The sequence below is a fragment of the Sinohyriopsis cumingii genome, chromosome 13 (genome assembly GCF_028554795.1).
Source record: "Sinohyriopsis cumingii isolate HCF-2022 chromosome 13, ASM2855479v2, whole genome shotgun sequence".
Lineage (NCBI taxonomy): Eukaryota > Metazoa > Mollusca > Bivalvia > Unionida > Unionidae > Sinohyriopsis > Sinohyriopsis cumingii.
The window spans coordinates 77,111,483-77,125,036 of NC_142973.1; the positions used below are offsets into that span (position 1 = coordinate 77,111,483).

General features: G+C 33.1%; 1 protein-coding gene across 1 annotated transcript in view; it reads left to right on the forward strand.

Moving 5' to 3' along the window:
- LOC149785853 (C-Maf-inducing protein-like) overlaps positions 1-13,554 on the forward strand; it is a 137,050-nt gene that overhangs the window by 72,357 nt on the left and 51,139 nt on the right. The window contains exons 9-10 of the mRNA XM_089931142.1: positions 3,542-3,607; positions 4,266-4,292. Of these exons, the coding sequence (XP_089787268.1) occupies positions 3,542-3,607; positions 4,266-4,292 (93 nt within the window). The remainder of the gene's footprint in view (positions 1-3,541; positions 3,608-4,265; positions 4,293-13,554) is intronic.

Consider the following 13,554-nt stretch of genomic DNA (forward strand, 5'->3'; position numbering starts at 1 on the left):
CAGATGATTGTTACAGGTGATATGTAACATTATTTTATTTGGTGAAGAAATTCTGAATTCTGTAAGAAGTAAAATTTGAATAGATTACAGTAGAGACTCAACAGGAAATACTTTAAACACTGGTGCTCTTTTCTCTGAAGTCATTATAGTCATGATTGGTACCATGTTATACTTGTAGATATTAACCTAAGAAGTCCTTTAATTAATTTTCAAGTCATTATAGCAATGATTGGTACCATGTTATACTTGGAGATATTAACCTAAGAAGCCCTTTAATTAATTTTCAAATGATAAAAGGATACTAGTTGGCACCACAGTGACTTGCAGTAGATTGTACAGGATTTTCTATAAAGTTTAATTTCATCTACCACAAATTTGCTCTATTACTAAACATGTTATTAGGAACTCCTGAAAATAATGTTGGTAGAGCCCTATATTAATCATGTCCATGTCTGTATGTTCACGTTTTGGTTTCTGCAGATAACTTTACTATACTTTGATGGATTTCATCCAAATTTGTAGTGCGACTTCATATTGTTAAATCTTTGTGTCCTCATTTAGTAGAGTTATGGCCACTGATAGCTGCCTGTCCTTCAAACTTTCTACAGCTTCAACTTTACCAAAACAATGGTTTAATTTCATCCACATTGCGTTACATTTTCATGAGACCCCGAATGAGTTAGAATTTTAGCATTCCACAACATCATTTACAGGAGTTATGCCCCCTAATTGCCTACCCTGCTGACTTTTGTTTCTGTGGTATAACTTAACTTAGGTTTGTTGGATTTTATCTGAATTTAGCATGCAGCTTTATATTTAGGCCTTAAATGGCTTTAATTTCTAGCATTATGCAAGATCATTTTTATTTTTAGTTATGCATTCAGATTGTCCATCTTCATCACTTTGGTATCTGCAGCGTAACTTCAGAATTGTTGGATTTCAGACAAATGAGGCATGTAGCGTTATTTTGTTGCTATCATAACCCTTTCAACATTGCAGACTAGTAAAATGGTCCAGGAACAATAATTCCAGTTCAGCATTGCAGACTAGTATTTTGGTCTTATGTACATATCACATTTTGATGTTTTCTAATTGGTCACTGTCAGGGGTACACCATGAGTAAATCATTATTTCATAGGATGAATCATTTTCACACAATTTTGGATACGTTCGGACTTTAAGGTAGGTTTTTCGCAAAAATGTTTTTTTTCTCCAGTCAATAAATTTACATCTTGAGTCACCGAAGTCCATCCAAAATGGAAGACTTTGATGAAGACAGTTGGAATTGTCTGGGGAGAAAATAATTCAAAATATAGAAATTCTTTTCTTGTAAATACACATGAAGAAGAGAGGAAATGTTTGCCGAAAGAATGGATGGGTATTATTGGTGATAGGGATGACAATAATTTGAAGGCTTGAACTCACCGATATGTACTTCACCTGAATTTAATGAACTAAGTCTCAGCCGGAAACATAATATTCACACATTTTCTGAATGATACAGTTTTATTTGATGGGTCCAGAACACTACTTGAATATTTTCAAATATTTTGTAGTGACTGTTTTTTTGTGGAAATGACAAGATTTACAGGTAGGAATTCACACCTAGTGTGAGAGAGAGAGACTCGGGTCAACACAAACGTGCTTGGACTGATGACTCATTATCAGAAATATGGGTGAATTATAACCTTTATATTTTGATGGGAGTTCTGATTTTTGGTAGAGATTAGCTCTGTTGGTCTAAAAGTGTGAAACTCACTTTTTTTTGTGGAATTATTCATGCGACAGGTTTGTCTTGGTAAAATGCTACCTTCATTTCATTGTTGATACAAAGAAATGATATGCTGACCAGAGAATTACTTTTCTTACATTAATCTCGTGCAATCAGAACCAAAGCTGTTTTTATTCATATTTGTTTCCACTAAAGAAAACCACATAAAACCTTGTCTGTTTGCAGCTTTTTTAACACCTGTAGAATTAATTTTGTTATCCACATGGCTTTTCATTGAAGTGTGAGATAATGTTTCGTTTACTCAAGCCATGATTTGTGAAAACATGACAGTGCATCAGAAACAAATCATATAAAACTCTTTTAATGGTTTCTTTGATATTTTTTATTTAATACAGAGAAATTTGGCTTAGCTTTTGATTTACTTGTATAATCTCAAGCATAAGAAAAAAAAATTGTTTATAAGCATATTTTCATAGAACTGAATCTGTCTTCTTTACAGTGGTACCAAATGCATATTCCTATCACAAGAAATGAAATGTTTATGAGTCATTGAAAATATGTTGGCTAAATTCATTAAACATCTTGAAAGTGCTTTGTGTTGAATGGTTGTCTTTCCCTTATAGTTACTTAGCATTGAAAGATTTTTAAATGACTTGGGGTTTCAACATTCAACATTGTTTAGAGGTAGTATATCCCCAGATTTCCTTTCTACTTACCAGCAGCATAGCTTGACTAAATTGAATAAAATTTAACATGCACTTTAATACTGATATAATCCTGAATTAGTTTGATTTCTAGCATTCTACAACTTAACTTACAGGACTTGTTGCTCCTAGCTTTCTCTCCTACTTGCAAATACTACACTAAGGATTGTTGGATTTCAAGCAAAGTTGTCATGCAGCTTTATTTTGAGTAGAATGTTTTGGAGTTCCAGTTTTCCACATCATCATTAAGAGGAGTTATAGCCCCTGAATGCCCATTCTCCTTCATTTATTCTCCAACACACTTTCTTTGTGTAGTAAGCAAAGACCTTGTGTAGCAAATTGTAGTATGCTGGGCCCATTATGATGCACCCATCACTAACAGCTTTGGTTTCTTAAGTGGTAAAAATTAATTTCTCAGCTGTTGTTAAGGTTAATAATTAGTTTTGATCGGGTGAAGAAATTGAATGCTACTGTGAAAAGTGAGAGGTAACAAAAATTACTCGCACTTAGGAGGCTTAGCAATGCATGCACAACCCTGGAAATTATTTGTTCTATTTTTTTATGGATTCTCAGTTTGCTTAGCTGTTTTCAACTAAAGTTGATGTGATCAGGTATTGTTTTACATAACAGGTTTGTGTACTGAAAAAAAAGAAACCCCAGATAACCAGTCAATTTTAAAACTGGTATTTTGTGATAGTTTAAATTTCACTGCATCTGTAAGCATTTCTTTGATGGGTTAATTTTACTCTGTATGGCTCACAGATGTTTGAAGACAATTTGCTGGTCACACTAAATAAAAAATTTCATATTTTGTGTTTATTTTAGTTTAAGGTTGATATTTCTTTTGGCTTTCAGAATGGAGAGATTTTGGTTTAAAGTTGATCAAAAAAAGAAGTGAAACATCAGGATGGACCACTTGATTTGGAATTTTAGTTTCACGAGGTCTCTTTCCAGAGAGGTTTCACTGTAATGCAGCTGATGGTGTCAGACTATGAGACAAGACTATAGCATAATTGGTATAAGCTGATTTGTTTGCTATCAAGATTCCGTGTTTATGACAGCCACAGCATTCTCAAGTATCCACTCTAATCAATTTATATTTCAGGGCGTCTTACCATGACTGGAGATTTGTCCTAGGTAGTCTTCTGCAGCCCATTCCTTTTCCTACAGAGTGAGTTGTGTAGAAATACTACTTTTTATTTCAAAGAGACATAGGAATCACTTTTCCAACATTGTTGTATCATTAGGATCATTGTTGGTATAGCAAGTAACAAAGTTTTTTTATGCATTTGTCTCAGTGATGAAAAAGAATGTGTTTATTAATCTTGGATTAAAGAACTTGCCTTAGAAAAAGCAGGTCACAGTGACACTTTACTCACGAGTACATTAAGTTTTTGCATGTAGCTCAGTTTGTTGTGTACAATTCATGGGTGGAGGTAGGTCACGGTGAGGTAATTTTCTTGCTCTAACAACTTTACAAGGTTTTGTATTATTCAACAGTAAAGCAGGCTCAAGACATAGCATTCTGCAAAATTTATGTCTTTTACAGTACTGTTTCCATGTTTTTTGCAGTCCATTTTGTGTTTGAATGTATGTGCCGTTTTATCGGTGTAAAGAGGAGAAAACAGTTTAAAAAATGTAATAATCTTTAATAATTTTAATTCTGTCCTCACATAACTTGTATTATACAACAATGAGAAAACATAATTTTACCATTATTTATAGTATAAATAAGGTTGAGAATTTTAACATACATGTAAGTTGTTTTTTACTGTTTCTTTCAATCTTTAAAAAAAGTTTTTTTAACATTGCCTTTGTCTTGTTTACAGTGCCATAGCCCATGAACTTTTCACATCGTAAGTAAACTTGTCCTTTCTTCTGACCACTGCTTCTGGCTGTTTCTCTTTCTTGGTCTGTTTGTTAGTCTGACCATCTCTCTCTCTCGCTCTCGCTCTCTCTCTCTCTCTCTCTCTCTCTCAGACAACAGGTTTATAGTTAGGGCCTTGCATTTTGAGAAAGGAATCATAGAGTAAACATAATTTACATCCATCAGTTTGACTGCCCATCATCTGTCATGTCATGCTTCTTGCAACCACACCAAAGCTCTGCAACTCATAAACATACTTGGGTGTCATATTACAAACATTGATGGCAAGCATTAATGTTTACTCTGTGGTGATGCTTGTGATGCCAGACCTTTTATTGCACATCTTTTTGACGCCTTTCATCACGAATTTGGTTAAGATACCGATTACTGCCAAAATAAAGTTTGTACACTATCAGAATAAAGTTTGTACACTATCAGAATAAAATTTATACACTATCAGAATAAAGTTTGTTCAGTATCATAATAAAGTTTGTACACTATCATAATAAAGTTTCTACACTATCAGAATAATGTTTGTACACTATCATAATAAAGTTTGTTTACTATCAAAATAAAGTTTGTTCACTATCAGAAACACACTATCAGAATAATGTTTGTGCACTATCATAATAAAGTTTGTACACTATCAAAATAAAGTTTGCACACTATCAGAAGCACACTATCAGAATAAAGTTTGTACACTATCAGACTAATGTTGTGTACAGTACCAAAATAAAGTTTGTACACTACCAAAATAAAATTTGTACACTATCAGAATAATGTTGTGTACAGTACCAAAATAAAGTTTGTACACTAACAAAATAAAGTATTTATAAACATAACTATCACTTTACAAAACAAATCTAGAAATCAAATATGAAATAAGTCATTAGCTTAATTGCAGGGTTAAAGCAGCCATTCAATTCAGTCTCAGGTTGTCTGTAACAATTTGTCTACCATTTGTAAGGATTTGTGTTCAGCATTGTGTGTTTCTAATGTGGTCATTTGATAATTGTAATATTGCCATTTAAAGATATTTGATAATATAGATGAGAATGTGCAATTCTATCAACCAGTTCAGGTAATTATTATCAAATTTTCACCAAAAATAGAGAAGATTGGAACAAAACTATGTCCAAAAAATACCATACTCGCACGATCATTGCTTAAGTTTATTATAACAGCCATTTTAGGAAGAACATAAGACCTAGAACAACTGATTTCTCAAAAATAGGGATTTTCCAGATTTCAAAAAGATTTAGCTGCTAATTTTGATATTAAGTGGGACAAAAACATGCAGATGAAGTCCTTATCTGCTATTTTTAGAAACAAGGAATAACCATTAATAACATGGTGAAGGCCATTTCTGCTAAACTTCACTAATTGTTAGTGCATGGCTATCGCTGTTAAAGACAGGATTTGCCCTTAGAGAAATGTATTTCAATTTAAATCTTACACTCAATTTTTAAATCATTATCATTTATAATTTCACAAGACTGTTGATGAACTAAAAAGTGTGCAGAGTCTGTCATTGAGTGAATGAGGCACTGCATAGATGGAATCTGTTAAAATCATTACATATAGATTGCAAATTAGGCACTGCATAGTTTAAAACCATTAAAACCATTACATATAGACTGAAAAATCATTACTTATAGACAGCAAATGATTACATGTAGATTGCAAATCATAACATGTAGACAGAAAATCATTATATATAGACAGCAAATCATTACTTGTAGATTGCAAATCATTACATATAGACAACAAATCATTATATGTAGATCGAAAATCATTGCATGTAGATTGCAAATCATTATATATAGACAGCAAATCTTTACATATTGTTACATATATCTGATTTAATTCATATTTATTTATTTGTTTGTCAGTTTTAAATTTTTTAATTCTATTATATTCTATTATAATGTAAATTTATTCACTGGAGATGATATTTTTCCAGAAAATCAGTTGATCTGAATCGTTCTTTCGTAAACACCAGGTGTTGATCTAAATCCCGACCTTGTTTCAGAATTTGTAGCAACCTTCGTAAAGTTATTTTATTTTAAAATGATTGGTTTTTGTCAGGATCATTTTTGGTATACATGACATAAACATGATCACATGACCCCCCCTTTTCGATTTCACAATTCCGGTTTTTCCATTACTGCGCATTTGTTAGTTTTAATAGAGATGTGTAGAGAGATTTCTCAGTTTTGGGCTTTTTACACTGATGTCAAGTTATTTTGCTGTAGCCAGATTTTGAGTTATAATTTTCTTCAGATCATTTGGATTTCAAAAGGATTCTTTTTTTTTCTGGAAATATTTTGAGGAGTGCTCACACAGAAATTTTGGAAAGACATTGCTTACAAATTTAATTTGGATTTCCAACACCGGAGTGTCATTATTTGTATTTCTACAAGGAACTGTAGAACTGTACATAAACACAGTATTGACTACAGCATATGTCATCGTTATCCATCTTGGATTTTCCATCAGGATTCGAACTTGAAATTATTAGAACATTTATTACTAGGACTTTTGCATTCTAATTCGTGGATTATTCTTGGATTATTTTTGGATTTGATTCCTGAAACCGTAAGTTCTTCTCCTTTTTTCATTTTTCCAGAATTTTTCCAGGGAAATAAATTATTCGTTAAATTTTAAAAAGCTTGTTGTTTTCACTCTTTCTGTGTTACTGTTTAATCGAGCCTAAACACATAACAACATAGATGGCCAACCATTACATTGAGATTGCATATCATTACATGTAGCTTGCAAATCATTCCATATAGACAGCAAATCATTACATGTAGACAGCAAATCATTGCATGTAGACAGCAAATCATTACATGTAGATAGCAAATCATTACATATAGACAGCAAATCATTACATGTAGATTGCAAATCATTACATATAGACAGCAAATCATTGCATGTAGACAGCAAATCATTACATGTAGATAGCAAATCATTACATATAGACAGCAAATCATTCCATGTAGATTGCAAATCATCACATGTAGATGCAAATCATTACTTATAGACTGCAAATCATAACATATTTCATGCTTATTCATGTTTTTTTTATTCAAACTTTTTAGAGATTGGCTAAAACTTATCTATGGCATTTTTAAACTACTGCTGCCAAGAACACATTTTAATTTGGATATATTTGGTTAGTGAGAGAGTTAGGATGGTTGACAGATTTTCCAATTGAAAAAAAATATGACATCCTTTTTGGCATAGAATTGACATGCAACTTCCTCAAAGGGTACAGCATGGATTTTTAAAGCCACACTATATGATGTAAATGTAACCAGATTAAACCAGGTCGCAGGTTGGATGTGGCCCATGGGCTGTAGGTAGCACCAGCCTAGTATAGAAAATTTAGAACAGGAAAAAACTAGCAGAAATGTACATGGTCATTAATAAGAAATATAAAAAAAGAAATGAAGTTGATATTGGTCTATACATTCTTAAAACAACAGTGATCATAAAATGAAGATCAAAATATTGGAGGCTTACGACATATTCTATTATTCAAGTTTATGTTGCATGATTCTGATTAATTGGAACATTTAGTGGGATTCTGTGAAGTAGAATGTAAGATGTAGGAGTAATTCAAACAATCCAATTTGGAAAGCTTGAGAAAAGAAGCAGATATTTATCTGTGTAATAAAGAGATGCCATTTCTGCAGCAGCCTTCAAAGACTTTGGTCAGTAAATCTACATTGTGGGAGAAGGTAAAAAATTCCTAATTGAAAATGGCACCACTCAGACATCAGGAAAAGTCTTATTATTGATGCTTCTCCTAAGGGGGCGCTTACCAGTTATTATGTATGTTTGAGAAAGTGATGCATGTAAGGTGAAGTTGTTTGCTTTTTAAACATGCACAATGGAGAGAATGTTGGTATACCTCTGTGCTACATTAATGTGGATGATATTTCTTAGGATATTGTACTTTTGGAAATTGTACATGATCTAAACACGCTGCTTACTAAAATGACTGCTCCCTTGTGCTAAAATATCAGCCTGAATTAGTCTAAAGTATACTATCCATAGCAGCTATTAAAATTGTGAAAATGAATTTTGCTAGACTAGACAATACCAGCTTCTGAAAGTGCAATGAATGAATTACCAAATATATAAAATGTAAAAGAAGTTGTCGGCTCTTTTTTATATAATTTACCTCTGAAGTTCAGGAAGTGAAAATGACCAAGTGGAGCAAGCACTTTTTTGAAAGGTGCACATCTGGAGTAAGGCCAAGCTGGAAGATCTATAACCCTTATTACACCCATCAATCATATACCAAAATAAAGGGAATTAAAGGTTCTTTGAATGATACCTAAGATATACAAGGTCTTTATAACCAGTGAGGAAAGCTGGGGAACATCTTTTTCTTTAAAATTCTAACCCTATGCAAAATTCGAAACTGTAGATCGCCACCTAAATGGAGGGTCATATTGACATATGGTTTTGCTAAAAGATTTCTTTTGACAGAAACCTATAAAAAACTAAAATTTAATTTTGATCTTATAAGCCTTAAAAGGCTTTAAACAACAAAAAGAAACCTAAATAAAAAAACAAAACCTAAAAATATGAACAAACAACAAACAGCTCCACCGTGACCCCACAAATTTTTTTTCACACCTTTTTTTGTGTTATGCGGTCAAGAAAGTGCATAAATTATGCAGGTTAAAGACATCCTGTTATTTTATTCCATCATTCATTTGATAAACCCATAACAGCATCATTTTTAGAAAAAGAGCAATGGTTGTACCCTTTTTAACGATAGTTTTACTAATTTTTACTGATGTGCCTTGCCTGAAATTGTGTTTTGAATTAAGTGAGTCAGGAATGTAATCCAAACTGGAAGATTGGCAGAAGTAGTACATATAGTTAGTAACATAATTGTAAAGGCTAAACAAATATGTAACACTGCAAAAAATGCAATGTTTGGATCAAAATTGGCACACTATATAACAATTTCATAACTTTTCAATCACTGGATTTGTAATTTTAATAGGTCTGATCACGAGCTTAAGTGCCATGTCATACCAAAGAATTGTAAAAATGGTACTACCAGCTAGCTACCTTGCCTGGTGTTAGCATGAAGAGCTTAGTAATAGGACTGGTCAGTCTGGTGTCAGGATAATATGACTGGGTGGAACATGATGCTGTATGTCTTTGACATGATGCCCAAATGCCTGACATCACTATAAACTGCCACACTACAGACATCATATTGATATGACTGAAAAATTGTTAAAGCTATGTTAAAAATCCAAATCACACACACACACACAAATCAATCAGACTTTGTTGATGGCTTGCATATGGAGTAAGGAAGATACCTATTGAATTTGGGGTCAGAATAATAGAGGTCAAAGTCACAGTGACTAAAAGAAACAAAATAGTTCTCACACAAAAGCATTACTTTAACATCACAGTCCTGGACCAAACGTTTTGTATGATGTGCATGTAGAGTAGGAAGGAAACCGATTGATTTTTGGGTGGAGTTGTCGAACATCATGTCACTGGCTGAAAGAAGAAAAAATTGTCTCGACACAAAGTTCATTTATCTACATAGAGAACTGTATGGACTATTTTTAGTACTCTTGTTATGGATAGTTACTGTCATTCTTTATCCTTCGTTTTTTTGACTTGAACATAGCCATTCATATGAATACAATAGGAAATGCTGTTGCATTTTTAACTACCATGTAACCAAACTATTTGCTAAATGTCAACAAATTTTATATTGTAGATGTTCAAGAATGTTTGAGTATATCAAAGAAAAATGTTATACAGAATATACAGCAGAAAAGGGACACTTCACTGAAAACAAAACACTTTAGATTAGGTGGAATTTGCATAATCTAAGCCAGGTAACAAGAATATCTAGGTTTTTTTTCAATCATAAATAGAAATTAAAAAGTATTATTGATTTGGCAATAAGAAGAAATGTTAGCATAAAGGAATATTTTAAAATATATAGTTTTGTCATGATTTATTATAAATTCTAGGCAGGATTTGGTTGCTATGGCAACCAGCTATGTCATCCCTTCTAAGCTGAAATCATGCATAACCTGTAGCAAACATGAGTTCACAGCAAACTGCCCACCAAATTTTTATTGTACAAAAAGGAAACTCATAATGAATTCCAAATTGCCAACTTCATGGATAAACTTTGTGCAAAGTAAGCAGTTCAATCTACAAAATGGTATGCAGTAAAGATTTAAAGATTTTGTCTTTTCAGGTATAATTTTGATGGTGATATTGACCATTTTCTATAATAGCAATGGAATGTATTCTGATGCATTTGAGTGTGTAATTTTGTCTCATAGACCTAGATGTGTCCAGTATGTGCCTTGTCTTGTCAACTCCAATTTCGATTGAGTTATGGCCCTTGGCTATAAATGACATATCTTCACCTGTGATGCTGCATATAATTGGCATAGTGGAAAAACCACTGAATATATTCTGATGTAACTTAGTAGGAGCAGTGTTTCATTGACCTAGATGTACCCTTTTGGGGTTTGATCTCATCTTCATTTTGGATCAAGTTATGTCAATGACAATTAACTTCATGTATTTTTTTGGGATGGGTTGTTTCTTGTAACTGGGATATCTTGATAACCATTCAACCTATTCTGATGCAATGTGTTATGAACATTGTCTCAGAGATCTTGATTTGACTTGTATGGGTTTTGTCTGGTAAACTCCATTTTCATAGAGTTATGGCCCTTGATGAATAACTTAATACTTCAGGACTATTAATTCAGTTTCCATGGTAAACCTATGCAAACACCATGATATTAACAATTCATTAACTTAAAATTTCTGGGTGCTCATGATCAAACCTATATTTATCTGTATAGATGAAACCTTTATGTCAGTTTTTGTGTAGAGGAAAGGATATGAGCTGCGGCATTTTCTGGATCTGCATGTGTTTGAAACGTGCTGTATATTCCATACCAAAGTCAGGTGCTGATTTTAGTAATAAGTTTTCCAATCTCAAGACTTTTAAAGGACTGAAATTCCATCCATAAAAAACAGTGTCTCTAGAACCATTTAGCTTATTCTGATGAAAAATTTTGGAAGAACAGTTTGACAAAGTTAATCAGCTTATCTTTACATAAGATGTTGTTCACATTCAGTTTAGCTAATGAATTATTTAACATTTTGAGAAGTAATTTGATGTGAACATTGTTGGACAGTTATGGCCCATGTCAATCAACTTCATATCTTAACACAAGATGTTGCTTGTAATAAGTAATTTGATGTAAACATTGTTGGACAGAGTTATGGCCCATGTCAATCAACTTCATATCTTTAACATGAGATATATCTTGTAATAAGTAATTTGATGTGAACATTGTTGGACAGAGTTATGGCCCATGTCAATCAACTTCATATCTTAACATGAGATGTATCTTGTAATAAGTAATTTGATGTGAACATTGTTGGACAGAGTTATGGCCCATGTCAATCAACTTCATATCTTAACATGAGATGTATCTTGTAATAAGTAATTTGATGTGAACATTGTTGGACAGAGTTATGGCCCATGTCAATCAACTTCATATCTTAACACGAGATGTATCTTGTAATAAGTAATTTGATGTGAACATTGTTGGACAGAGTTATGGCCCATGTCAATCAACTTCATATCTTAACACGAGATGTTGCTTGTAATAAGTATAGCAGAAGAACCATTCAACTTATTCTGATGCAGTTTGATGTGAACATCGTTTTGTTTACGTAGATATGAACATTTGCACATGTGCACTCTGGGTTTGGACAGAGAGTTATAGCACTTGTTTACACATCTGGTTTTGCACAGAGTTATAGCACTTGTTTACACATCTTCATATCTACATGTAATGTTGCTTTTAATGATTAGTCTTTGAAAGAGTTGGATTTCAAGCATTTATGCCATCATTTAGATAAGGTGGTCTCCTTGTCTGTACAGATAGACCATTGCTTTTGGGGCCTTTATAATCTTCAGCTAACCAGGAAATCAGTTAAAGTTGGTATCACAGAGAACAATAAATTCACATTATACAGTAAAACCTGTCATGAGCAGGCACCTCTTGTCAGTTGGAAACATTGACCTCAGAAGACGAGTTGCTGCTTTATAATGGTCATTTATAGAGCACTAATGGCATAAAGGATCCTGCAAAAGTAACTGTTTAAAGCTAGTGGTCATTAGTTCTACTGCTTATGGCTTATGTTATGATCTGTTGTTGGTAATCCAGTATCCATTAGTTAGCACAAGTCCATTACTTCTACTCCACTTAAACAACTCGGAAGATTGCCTTAAATAATTCCAAATGCATTCGTCTCCTGGTCTGGTTGGTCCTAAATGTGCTGCTTGGAGATCCACTCTAACCACTAGGCCACCGGAGTGGTCATCATGACAATCTTGTTATGGCTAATCCTTCTGAATATATAGTCATATTGACATGGAAGACTTCTTATGATGACTTATTAGTCCTAAATGAAAACCATGCAGATCTGAAATATAAACGGCCATCTTAACAAATTTATTGTTACTTCTCTTGAATAGATGGTCAAATCAACATAGTTTTCATTTAAAGACTTTTTATAATATCTGGGGGGTCCTAAATGAAATTGGTACCAATTTGGCATCTAATATGCCTGCACAGTAACCATATTGAAAATCTTGTCACTTTTTCTCCTGAATGGAAATTCATATTGATACAAGATAGTGAGCTGAAGACTTCTCGTGATGTCTAGTTGCGCCAAATTGAAAATGGTGCTAATCTGTTACCCAGTATGGCCATGTTGAAATTTTTGTTATTGCTACTCCTGAGCGAAAAGTAATATTGACAAGGGGTTTTTATGAGATGACTTTTATAATGTCTGGTTGGTTGTATATAAAATGGACCATTTTGAAATCTTGTTATTAGTACTTCTGAATAAATGGTCTTATCAGCATGAGGTTTTTATTCTTATGATGTATAGTTGTATATAAATGAAAAGGGTGCTGATCTGACTGCCTAGATGGTTGGTTATGTGAAGAATGTGCTTTCACCAAAAGACTTTTTATGATGTATAGTTGATATTAAATGGAAATGATGCCAGTCTGATATCCACTATGGCCGCCATGGTATCCATCTTGAAAATCTTGGAAAGACATATCAATGTGGGCTTTACTCTTGAATTCTTATGATGTCTTGATGATCCTGTATGATGACTTGTTGGACCTAAATGAAATTTAC